The sequence below is a fragment of the Atta colombica genome, unplaced genomic scaffold (assembly GCF_001594045.1).
Source record: "Atta colombica isolate Treedump-2 unplaced genomic scaffold, Acol1.0 scaffold277, whole genome shotgun sequence".
NCBI lineage: Eukaryota > Metazoa > Arthropoda > Insecta > Hymenoptera > Formicidae > Atta > Atta colombica.
Genome location: NW_017259378.1, coordinates 1,679,059 through 1,692,411, shown reverse-complemented (window position 1 = coordinate 1,692,411; position 13,353 = coordinate 1,679,059). Strand labels below are relative to the sequence as shown.

The 13,353-nt window shown below is 37.0% G+C and overlaps 1 protein-coding gene across 3 annotated transcripts in view; it reads left to right on the top strand.

Annotated features, from left to right (window-relative positions):
• Nucleotides 1-13,312, top strand: part of LOC108689830 (beta-amyloid-like protein) — a 50,224-nt gene extending 36,912 nt beyond the window's left edge. For 2 of the 3 annotated variants that reach the window (XM_018196770.1, XM_018196772.1), the window contains exons 5-16: nt 1,051-1,058; nt 2,754-2,849; nt 3,656-3,786; nt 7,564-7,786; nt 8,019-8,229; nt 8,475-8,657; nt 9,058-9,129; nt 9,214-9,404; nt 9,542-9,702; nt 9,776-10,002; nt 10,168-10,314; nt 10,540-13,312. In XM_018196770.1, coding sequence (XP_018052259.1) covers nt 1,051-1,058; nt 2,754-2,849; nt 3,656-3,786; nt 7,564-7,786; nt 8,019-8,229; nt 8,475-8,657; nt 9,058-9,129; nt 9,214-9,404; nt 9,542-9,702; nt 9,776-10,002; nt 10,168-10,314; nt 10,540-10,650 — 1,761 coding nt within the window. In that variant the 3' untranslated portion in view covers nt 10,651-13,312. The remainder of the gene's footprint in view (nt 1-1,050; nt 1,059-2,753; nt 2,850-3,655; nt 3,787-7,563; nt 7,787-8,018; nt 8,230-8,474; nt 8,658-9,057; nt 9,130-9,213; nt 9,405-9,541; nt 9,703-9,775; nt 10,003-10,167; nt 10,315-10,539) is intronic. The other variant, XM_018196771.1, reaches the window with a different exon arrangement.
• The last annotated feature ends 41 nt before the right edge of the window (nt 13,313-13,353 follow it).

Sequence of the window (13,353 nt, the reverse complement as noted above, 5' to 3'; positions counted from 1 at the left end):
TATATATATATATATATCATATATGTCAATATCATCAGTGTGGATTTCTATATACGACAATATAATATGGATCTCAATCTCAATATTTGTCGCATCGATTTAGTTGGGGCTGGATACCATGCATTAATATCAGTTAATATTAGCCGTAAAAATTCTTGCGAGACTCGCGGCAACTTCGATTCTTGACTTGGAAATTGCAAAGAGAAGGCCATCACAAGAGAATCGGGCGGACCGATCGATCGATAATGTGACGTCGCGGCCGTGAGAAACTGAGAGATCGATCTCTCGGCGGCGGGGATTTAGTTATAAATTTAGCAGGACGCTCGATCTGCTCCGGACGGAAGAATTCAATTTGTAGAGTCAATACGCTGTGTAACGGACAACGTGATATCTGCTTGTCTGCCCAGTTGCCTTCCTTGATCAACCTTTTTGTCGCGTTGAAGAACGAAAAAACTATCACGTGACGTTGCGCAGCAGTGAGATTCAAGATCGCACTTTCCTTTTTTTTTCCTTCTCCTCTGAGTGTATGAGTACTCGGTTCTCGATATCAACTGACAAGCATCTCCTCGAAGCGACTGTATCTTTATTGCGAGTTCCTTTCCATGCGATTGAATTCAGTGCAAGAAGAGGGATAAAAGTAGATTCGTAATTTATTAAATCTATTTTATGTATGACGTTAATTAAAGTGGACCTTATAAATCATAAACTTACTTCGTGAAACTCTTCCATTTGCGAGGAATACTTGTAATTGTGGAATATTCTAAATCGAATAACGCGCGTGCACAAGAAGTTTGAAGAAACTTAGCAGAAATATGAGACATAAGACGAGGGAAGAATGTATTTGTACAAGGAGCATCTTGCTACTACAAAATATAATACTTTGTTTTATTTTAAACTAGCTTTAACATAATTCTAATTAGAGCAGTAAACGCAAATGTTTAATTAGAAACCGAGGAGCTACAAGAATAATGACAATAATTTTTTTCTAAAATTTCTTTTAAAAATCTATTCCAAATTTGTCTTACAAATTGTCATTAAATTCTGATTCGATACAGATGCATTTTACAAACAATGTTTAACAAAATTTCACTCCTTTTTTATCTTAAGTATCTTTTTATTTATTGGATTGTCCGGAAAGTTCGTGTCGACTAACCTATATAATTTAATAAATGTATACTAAAATTTAAATTTTCTGCGTTTTTCCTTCAACATCGGCACGAACTTTTTTCGACAATCCAATTTTAAATATTATTAAAATGAGTAATTGAACTAAAATGTGAATGGAATAACGACATAAAATATATTTGTCATCAGTGACGTATTCCCTGGAGTGAGATCTCATAAGTAGGCGATACGACAGTCATTTATTGCACAGGACGAGAACTCTGAACTCTTCTTCGTATCATCTATTTCCAACGTTCCATTTTCTAATTGTGTTAGATAAATGTTATTATTCCAGTATGCTGGTCACGTATAGATGGTCACGGCCATTCTTAACCCTCTGTCTTGAGTTACGTGTTTCACACATTCTACAGTTCCTCATAAAAAAAAAATCAATCATAAAACGTCAGATTTTTATATAATTATCTCGTTTTAATAACACACTTAAAATGCTTTTTGCCAAAATATACTTGCATTTGTTTACTTTTTTTTTATGTAACTTCTGCCATTCTTTCATAGAAGAATGAATCATATGCGAATGGACAAATCAGTGGTTAATATCCTCAAAGAGTCTGCGTGACTAGTTCTATTGATCAGCACTAGTGAACGTACCGATGCGTCATCCTTCAGACGTGTGTCCATTCCGCCGTCTCTTCTCTCTCCCCTTTCTTTCATGCATTCTCATATCACGTTTTATCATGAAAAAGTAACAAACATTTGGATAAATATACTACTGAAAAATTGTCACTATTCTTTTTAGATTTTGAGCTTTGTGAAATATTTCCGAATATACGACATGTGGATTTGTATATTCTTAATCATTTTTGTATGTATACGTGTACATAAAGTGTCTTGACATAAATATTTTAGGAACAGATTCTCCGATAAATCTTTAGGAAAACTTTTAAGAGAGTCCATTATTATGCTGAAACTTTTTAATATTCAACATTGAGCGACTTGATAATTAAACCTGGAATTAAAATTCTGAGAAAGTGCTCTTGAATTTAAATGAACAATAAAGTCTCGTTATTTGCTTATATTTTAAAAGCATAGTTTGAGAAAAATTTTTCATCTTAAATTGTTTATTACTTGAAGACTTATTACCTTGACATTTTAGAAAAATATCCGTTCTAGATCTTGTAAAAGAATCTGTCGTTAAAATTATAATTAAACATTTTGAAGGAGTCGAAAGAATTGAAGAATTTAGAAGAGTAATAATGCTAATATCTGAAGATAATATCTTTAGAAGAGCAATAATATAAAATTAAAATATTGAATAAGCAAGATTTTAGATGAGGATATAAAGTTCCACGATTGAAGGGAAGTCCCTTATACACGGGTTCGCTATTGATTTCGGGTATTTTATATATTTTGATATATGCGCACGGGTATATGTATAAATAGTCATCGGTAGATTCGTGCCTCGACTGCCAATATAATTCGTAGAATTCTCTCTTCGTAGAAAGATAGAAACAGATTGCATCGTCGGTCGGAAATAGCGAATAAGACTAAATACCGGTGCACGACCTTTACTGGTTTAATCGAGCTTTTCCTTGAATTCGAGTCACTGCAATATGTACCGTTTTCTTACTTTCAGAGGGACCTTTCCAGAGTGACGCACTTCTCGTGCCGGAGGGCTGTCTCTTTGATCATCTCCATAATCAAACAAAATGCTGGGAATCTCACAGGTAATGAATTTATATGTCGCGAATATCGTCTACGCTAAACGGAATTAATTCTCGAGTGAGTTTAGATTCACGATGTCGCATTTCGTCAAAGCGATCAAGCGAGTCGAAAGAATAGCTTAAGCACAGTCTTTTCTTCGCAAGAAGACACATTTGATCCAATTACTCGGACACGATACAACAATTACATTAAATTTACTATTAATCCTTAACTCCTATTAACTACAAGACACAATTTGATACCTCATTCATACAAACGGGGGTTAGACTAGATTCGTCCGTTTTTTCCTATTCAGAATGATTTAAAAAGTTTCTAAAAATTCACCAACATACTTTCAACTTTCTAGAATAAATATTGAAACTTCATTTTGAAAAATAATAAAATGTAATATAATATAATATAATTACCGAAAGATTCAAAGAAACGTAGGATAGGGATTAATTTTTATATTATTAGCGATTATATTATTAGCGAATTTTTATACAGAACAGATTTTCTCTTGCTTTCGTTTTTTTTTCACATTGTATGCACTGTCACAAATTTATTTTACCATATTTATTCACTTCATCTTATTATTCTGCTATTCCATGCAATTAAGAGCTACATTTAATTACTTCGCTGATAAGTAACGCAAACTGCTATCCACCTGCTATCTATACGTTTATTTTACACCGACGTAAAATAAGCTAACGTTATATTTTACGTCGATGGCGGATTATCAGGGCCTATTTATCCGTGTCGTGGTAGATCAGGAGCGTGCGTCCTCCTCGAGTACACGTGACTGCATCAAGTGGATTCGTATTTCCAGATGGAACTCCACGGCGGCGGAGACCTGCCGGGAGCGGAACATGAATCTACGTAGCTTCGCGATGTTGCTGCCGTGCGGTATATCTCTGTTCTCCGGCGTAGAGTTTGTATGCTGCCCGAAACACCTGAAAGGTACGTAACGTACGTACACTCTGCCTTATCATCATTCATTCGAGTTCTCATTTCACGCGCGTGCGGAAGACGCGGCGAATTGTGCGGATCTCGTGGATGAGAAGGGACGAAGGGCGGAGAAGCGAGCACGAGGAAACGAGCGAGCCATCGCGTATTTTCGTATTCGCGAGAACCGCACTGGCACTCACGTTCATCTTCATGCATATTCTATCGGTGCGAACGTTTCGCTACGTCCGCATCTCCATACCATGACATCCTTTCCAGACGCGAGCTCGCGAGCTCGAGTGTCTTCTTGGCGCGAGGTCATTTTACCGTAAAGTGGAAATACTTGTGTGACGATCTTATTTCAAGATTTAACTCGTGAGGATCCCGCCTATGTTATAGATATGTTGTATTTCGATATAACAAAATTAAGTTGTATTTAATGTAATTGTTTATTACATAAATTACATATAACGAAATATAAGCATGTAACATGTAACCATACTGAGATAAAAGTATTTGTGATTATAATTGCATGATGAATTAGGAGCATCATTTTTATCATTATTATTGCTATAATGTTATAGTAACAATAACCTTATGTGTATAGTTACAACATTTTATAGTATAATTTACTATATGCAAATATGATTTATGTGTAAGATAACCATACAATTAGTTGAATCAATACATATTATTATGATCGTTATGATCATAATTCAATGTTCAGTTTACTATAATTTATATAGTCAAAACAAATATAAATTTATGGTTGTTCCAGAAAATGACTATAAATTATAATTAAATTATGGTTTTTCTAACCATTTTTTTTTCTCTCAGGGAGAGATATAAACATATAAATTAAATTACATGTAATAATTTACTACATGAATTACCTGAAGAATAGCATTTATTTTTTGAAATAAGGTCTTCATATTGTAATTTTTAATTAATTCCAGGGCTGTTTTTCAAAATTCACTGTCAGCGAAGAAAATATGTAACTTACATTACAGTAGATTTTTAATCCTGACAGTGAGTTTTGGAACACAATTTATTATATGAGTAAATGAACAGTGGAACCAAGTGGAACGATGAACCATTAAACAATCTTGTTTGAAATTCATCGATCTATAAAATCCATTAATCTTCACACTTGCATTTGTCACTTTGATGATACCATCAAACTCCTTCTTTTACATTTGTATCAAGCTTTTCAACGTTCTACATTATTCGATTTTTGCTTTAATACCACACTGCACTATTATTTCTTCGCCTTTCTGTTATTTTTCATTTTGTTGAGCGGAGCGATTAATAGAACGCGTGTCTATCAAAAAGTATATTGGAAGAGAGAAGATGGTGAAACATGAATATTTACGACGAATTCGCGGCGTATTTATTGCAAGGTGGAAATACCCGGCATTTACGCTGTTCGTTTCCAATCGACTGTCGCAAAGAACAAAGAGAGAGAGAGAGAGACAGAGAGAGAGAGAGAGAGAGAGAGAGAGAAAGGAGGGGGAAGAGAAAAAGAGAAAGAGAAAGAACGGCTATAGGAGAGTGCAAAGAGTGTATTAAGCGAGGGGTACACCTACTTCGCCTCGTTTCCTTCCTCGTTTCCATCCAGCACCCCGGATACCACCCTTCGCAAGCTCTCTCTTTCTCTCTTTCCCTCCTTTCTCTCTATATACATATATCTCCATCCTTTCTCTTCCTCTCATCGCAAGCTCTCTTGTCTTCTCTCTCCCTCGTGCAATCAATAATGTTCGCCGCCGACATTCCCGACGACTGCGCAACGTAACACGCCGTAGCTTTCGGCGTCGCTGCGCAACTTTTCTTTCCTATACACCACATATATAATGGGCTCGATTAGCACACACGGTGCTGTCCGCTATGTACCACCCGCTTGAATCCTATACTCCATTATTTTCAGCATAGGTAATGTAACTTCGGGGGATGACGTGTCGTCCGAGGAATGAAAAATGGGCTGCATGGCGTACGTCAAATAAAACCGAGATACATGTTTCGAGTATTATCACTAGTCATGCTAGCGGACCAGTTTGGTTGGTTGGTTGCGGACCAACTGATACGTTTGAACAGAACGTGGAATTTTCATTCTTTTGGAAAGTTTGTTCAGTAAGCTTTAATTTATTCTTATGATAAAATTGAGTTAATTAAAGACAAGAAATTGAAGATTTAAATGACAATAAGTGACATTAGATCGATATGTAAATATACAAACTAAATAAGAAAAAAGCCTTATCGGAACTGAATTTTAATGCTATAATTTTGATGTAAATTTATATACATATATAATTTATCTACAAAACTTAAGTTGCATAAAAATCCTCTTTGTTGAACGTGTATAATTAGAAGCTCTTATTATTTGCACAAGTATCATTTGAGCTTTTGATGAAAAATATCGTTCTCTACGTTTTTAATATGTTTACAATCGAGCGTCTTCTAAAAAAAAGCGTGACTTACAATTAATATTTAATTTGCTAAATATCAACGAGTTTGTTTATTAGAGTGAATTTTGAAAATTAAATATTATCTTGAAAAAAGTCTTATATATGAATATTTCAGAAATATGCAATTTTTTAGGATTTTATAGAATATCTCATAACTTTCGTTTTGTTGGTACTGATAACATTGAATTTCCGTCATCCCTTTCCATTCAGCACTTCTCTGATCGATCCCGGATAAACCGCGTTCTAGCGAGGAATCCATAACTCTCTATGACGAACAATCGTGACATAAGGCATCCCCAGAGAAACTGCCAACGCATGTAGTTATCGCATATCTACCGTGTGACCTAGATAAAAGGATGACACTGGAGGATATGGTCAGGTGGGGCTTTTGTCTACTTTTGCAGAAGTCAAGAAGTCGTCTCATCAGAATACCTATTCTCAACGAATAAGACACATCTCTCAAGAACCTAGTTAGTCAAGATACATCCCGCTTCCCCTCCAAATAACCCGGCAAAATTAGAACGTCTAAGCTGGAAAGATGCAGAACCGTAATGAGAATACAATGCATTTTGTCTAGTTACGACACATACGAATTTCGCGAGTGGCAATTCTGATCATTTTCATACTACTTTAATTTTAAAATGTTATAATTTTATATCTTTTTCTGAATGAATTCCTCTGTCTTCCTAATTCTTCCTAATTATCTTTTACAGGATAAATATTCGTCCATAGACACCATTTTGCTGTTTATGTCTCTTTACATCGGAGGAATCGAGTGTCTTCGGTCATCATGAATTATGTATTCTACGAAACTGTCAAATTAAATTAGCTGTCGTCCTTTTCCGAGTATATCGATAAATAATCAAGTGATCGGTGACACTGGCAGTGTATCACTGGCGCGCATTGATTTAGATTATGGGCCAGAATTCCGCGGAGCTATCTGTGGCCAGCCCAATCCCGTCCATTTACTATTCAAACAATGGCAGTCGATATACTGGAATGTGCGCGCAGACAGGAATTCCAATAATTGCACCTACCGCGTCACGTACGTGTATGTACGTACGCGACGTGTGTATGTACGTCGAATCGTTATCGTTAGAACGAAAGAAAAGAGAAAGCACTTTCGCATAATCAAGGATGAGTGCAATATCCAACGTATTAATTAAACGATCTCTATTTTTTTTTATGCAGGTTTTTTCGCATTATGGCGCAAGTGCATGCTGGGGAGCCTATTTTCAGACCAATCGTCATTGTGCTTATGTAACGATGAATCATACATAGAACACAGGTGCAGCAAAGAATAACATGCGAAATACTGATCTCTTTACAGAGAACGTAAAGGTAAAGAAACCGATCGATCTGCCTATACCGAAGAGCGTGGATGATGATCTCGACGAGGACGAAGACGATATCGATGACGAAGATGACTTGGACGGCGACGCTGAGGATGAAGAAAATTCTGACGATCTTGAAGACGTACTTAGCAATCAACCTGAGGAAGACGAAAGCGAGGAGGAATATGATGACCTCGATGATTACGACACGACTACCAGGTAGTTATAAATAATACAAACATCTTTGAGTTAAATAGTACAAACATTCTCTCTGCGTCTATTTTAATAAATGTCAATAAAATTTCATTATTTGTTTTTCTCTTATTAAAAAAAATTTTTTTTTAATTAATTAAAAATCTAAAATACAGTTAAAATTAGTTAATGTAAAATTTAACGTATATCCTAAATATAGAAATTAAATATTTGTTGTAAATTTATTATTGAAAATCAGTCGACCATCGACGATGATCTCAACAACGGAGAAAGCCAAACAGGATGCTACGGCGATGCCGCTGCCAGTTAGCACGAGTACGCAGCAGCCCTCCCAACCGCAAGGCACTCCAGATCCTTATCTGACGCACTTCGATCCGCGGTCCGAGCACCAAAGTTACAAACAGGCTCAAATGCGACTTGAAGAAGTACACAAGGAGAAAGTTACGAAAGTAAGTTCGATTAATTGCAATGAAAATGGTGAGATGACGTTAGCGCGTATCGTACTGTATATCTTCACCTATTTAGGATACCATATCTTCACTTATTTAGGAGAAAGCAAAGGTATGACTCTGGTACGAGTTGAGGTACTAACATTTGTGTTTGAAACAAAAAAGGTGTGAGAGAAAGCTTTTGAAAGACAAGTATTATGGCGCGGGACATTGGTGTCGAAATCTTTGTGCTACAACGCTTTCAGGTGATGAAGGATTGGAGTGACCTCGAGGAGAGATATCAGGATATCAGAGCCCATGATCCTGTCGCCGCGGATGCTTTCAAACGCTGGATGACGGCGCGATTCCAGGAAACGGTTGCCGCGCTCGAGGAAAGCGGCGCGGCGGAAAAGCATCAGTTAAGCGCGATGCACCAGCAGAGAGTGCAGGTACGTGGAAATGTATGATATGATATGATACGAATCGTCCTTTTTGAATGTCACCCAACTTTAAAACGTTACGAATTCCAACAAAAAGCGGACGTAAATCGGTTTTTTAAATTGGAGTTTTATATTAGTTTCTAAATGATTTAAAAAGCATTAAAAAACTTTCGCGCCCCAATAACTATGAGCGCTTTTATTAATTACTTTATTTTTTTTTATTGTACAATACGTTTATTGTACAATTTGATATTTTTTTTCTTTAGAAAAAATAATAAAAATCATAAAAACATTTAAAAAACGAGAATTTATCTACTAAATAAGTAATAATGTCAATAATTTTATTTTTTCGAGTGACGAATCCTATTCATCAAATGAATTATGTTCAATAATAATCTTTCCCTCATAGGAGGCGGTTAAGCAGAGAAACGAGGAAGCCATGTCGTGCTATACTGCGGCTCTTAACGAAACACCGCCAAATGTTAGTTTCATATATAATATACTTTTACATAAAGAATATACTTCTTGTCTTTCTGCCTAATTGATCGATTTATTTGTTCTTTAGATGCACCGTATTCAAAAATGTCTACAAAAGCTGCTTAGAGCTCTTCACAAAGATAGGCACCACACAATAGCCCATTACAAGCATCTCCTTGACAGCAGCTTGGAACAGGCACAGCGAGAGAAACCAGCCACTCTGGAGCATCTTGCGGAAATTGATAGAATTACCAATCAGAGCCTCTTGATGTTAGAACGGTAATGTATATGTCAAATGTACATTTTTAATTTTAATATCTTAAATACGCCGTGGGTCACGCGATATGTTGCACACAAAACGATAGATAACGCTACAATCGCGAAGAGAGAGTCATTTTTTCTTTTCTTATGTTCAGATATCCAGACTTAAGCGCGAAGATTGGTCGTCTCATGGACGATTACGTTTTGGCCCTCAGGAGTAAAGATGAAACTCCGGGATTGCTGCTGGCGATGACGCGCGAAGCGGAGGCAGCTATTCTAGACAAGTATCAGGCCGATGTCACTAGCAAACAGCAAGGTATGTATAGCAAACTCATCAAGAAAATTTGCACAAACGAGCGTACATTACTTCTACATTTTGTACTTTATAGAAAAAGAGCATCAGAAACAGCTCGAACGAGCGCGCAAGGAACAACGTAAGGCAGAACGTGGTGAACTACGCACAGAACAAGAACAACACGAAGAAAGCGACTCAGCAATCGATACTAAGGATATTCCTCAGCAATCAGAGCAACCCGCCGCGGTCGCCGCCATGCATAATGAGGGAGTAGTTAGAGCAGCTCACAGCATGACTCACGATGTCTCTCACTCTGAGCCAGTAAGAAAATTTACTCTAATTATAAAGCTTATTTATAAGTCATCGTACATTTTATTTTCTTATTATTTAGTATTTATGAAATAAATTTGTTATCAAATTTCTATCACACATTGCGACAAAAATAAAAAAGAAAATATCTTTTTATGTATTTATTTAATTTTGCAGGGCTATTCTGTAAGGCGAGAAGTATATCATAGAGAAAGTCGATCGGTTTATTTCACACTCGCGTTCGCTGGCATAGCACTCATGGCAGCTGCAGTTGTTGGCGTCGCAGTATTTAAGAGGCGCAGTGCGAGAAGCCCTCATAGTCAGGTATATTATTACATTAAAAGATACATTAGTATCTTTTAAGCAATCTCTGTAATATTATTTGCATTAATTAATGGTAATTGTACAGTGATTGTATACGATACTTCAATTTGTGATCTAAATGAAAATGCATGTAATTGAAAAAGATTAATGTGTTATAATAATGCACTAATTGACACGTTAATTAATAACGCAACATGATAAATAGTATTTTCTATTTCCTCACAGGGCTTCATCGAGGTCGATCAAGCGGCCACGCCCGAGGAACGACACGTCGCAAATATGCAAATCAACGGTTACGAGAATCCTACATACAAATACTTTGAGGTGAAGGAATAATTCGGCCGCTGCCTCGAGAGTTATCACAAATATTTTGATTTCTGAAGCTGGTCGCAACCGCGTATTCGTTCTCGCGTATTTTCTTCAAGAATCTCATAGTATTTTGTTAGAATAAGATATATATAAATAGTATGTATATCTCTAACCCCCGAGATTCTTCCGAAGATCCGGACTACGTACATCCTGGAAATGCGCAAATTCAGAAAAACGCGTTTCCTAATCGGCAAATCGCACTTGTGATGAGAGACTATCGTCGTACGCATTGCGTCCGCTTGTAGACACTACGGCCACGTGTCGCGGTGTAAATCGATTTTGCAAAGAATTGACAATATATATGTAAAATACAGTTTGTAGCTGGGACATGCTGGATGGGAAACGAAACGGATTCTATGGGAGATAAAATGACGTAGAATTCAGCATATACCTATGTGCCATACGAACACGAGTGTTACACGCTATCTTCGGAAGTATCTCATACACACATCGTTTTTATTATGTTGTCATACATGTCGATATATTATAAAAACGCAGGAAGGAGCGCTCGTGTTATAAAAGTAGAAAACGCCGTTTTTAGACCTCGATGTTCCTCCGCCTCTGTACGTTACGCACTCGAACTGAAAGCTCCGCGGATCGATTGACGACTAATGTTCGGTGACTGGTCGCTCTCACTCCTCGGGGACAAACGTTTAAACAATGCTAGAACGCGTTTATGGACGATGTTCAGTGAATGCGTTGTATCGTTGCGCTCTTTGCTGTATTTTTAGGTTCTGATATTTTCGGAGATAATCAATGGCAATAATGCAGCTTAAGTACTAAACACGAAGAAAAAAAATACGATAGTGATCGTAGTAGCTTGCCACTGGGGGCAGCATATAGAAGTAAATACTCCGATTAATGGCGTAATCGTTAACGTTATGCTAAAATAACCGAGCGTGCGAACGAGCTATGCAGCACTCTTAAAATATCAGAACACACACACACACGTACACGCATCATCTCATCGTTGCACGTTTTCACTCCTCTATATCTTCGTAATGCAACTGTTTTATTCCCTCTGTCTCCGTTCGATTCCCACTGCCTGGTTTCTCTCGGTAATCTTTTTCAGTACTTAACGTCTAACTCTTAGATGATAAAGAACCTTAAAACATAAGGAAACTTAATAAATCATTGACGTATCTCGAATTAACGATGATGAGGAAGTAAGATGCTCTATCATTCCACACGAAAGTCCATTTTGTCGAGGTGCTGAGAACGCTAGCATGGAAAATGTTCGGCAGCTTCGTTCGATCTGACCGAAGAATGTCGTACGCGACGTATCGAACAGGTCATGTCGATGCTGTCGAACAAGAGGAACAGTTCAACCGGAGATTATTTTCGAGTGGCATTAGTACCTCCGACCTTACGTCGAGAAAGAAAAAAAAAAGAAAAAGAAAGAAGCGATAGCTGTTGAGATAAAACGTTTCTTTTTCGTTTCCGCGTTTTGCGTTCTCGGGGGAAAAAAAGGGAAAACGATCGTTCATACAATAACTATCTTAGGATATTACTAATTATATACGACGACGACGATGATGATATAATATATTACACGTTTAATGCTTATATATTTGTATATTGTCAAACGATTAAAACAAAAAAAAGTAGCCAGCACTTTAGCGCCAGGGTCGCGTGGGGAAGCACAGTTTTTTCTTAGTTACTTGGAATATACATTACGCGGTTTTGTCAAACTTATTTATATAACTCTCGGTGCTTGTGATGCGATGCGAATATGCTGCCGCGGTCCATAGAACCATTTACCGTCCCTACGGCCATTATGGTCGGTGGTAGCATTCAACCACTACAAAGACCTTAAAGACATCCCCTCCTCACGTAAAAAAAGACATTAAAAATCGCGCAACGTCTTACGACATCTGAAAGGTTAGGATATCTGCGGCATTTTGCAGAAAAAACGTTTTTTAGGTATCTAAGAGATTAAAATGTTTTTTTTTAGATCGTCTTTACGACGTCTATCTATGGCAGCGGCGTGATAAGAACATAACCATCGCTACAATCATTGATGCATCGTTAATGCACCATTAATGCACGTTCAGGTCGGTTGATCATCGTATCAATATAGACGATAATATATGTTTGAAAGAGACGGGATTTTTAACTCTCGGCAGCGTGCGATGGTTACTATTATAAATTACAATTTAATGCTAAAGAGTCACTGTTCTGTCTCTTGTGTGAAATAACACTCCACATGGTCATATACATTCCCAGTTACGTGCTAAGGTGGTCCCCTTCGATTGCGCTCACTTTGCTAGGATTATATTGCGTGATATGATAATCGCCAGCGAATTAGAGCGATTGAAATAAAAAAAAAAAGAAAGAAAAGATCCTTTTTAGGTATTGTATTCCTAAGCGCACGTGAAGCAGCTGCCTTTCCTATCTATCTAGCGCGAATCTTTGTCACACACACCAATCGTTTGTCTTCACGCAACTCCGGTGAAAAAAAGTGTGTACAACCGGCGACAACAGGCAACAGGATGCAAGACACAGTCACACACATTAAACAACACATCGCTGAATGTTAAAAATATTATTTTAGATATATTGTAAGACGAGATAGCAATTATACCAGTAAATGTATTATGATTATATGAATAACAGCAGATAGCATCAATGCGTTACAATAATGATATAAAATGTCTATTATATATGTAT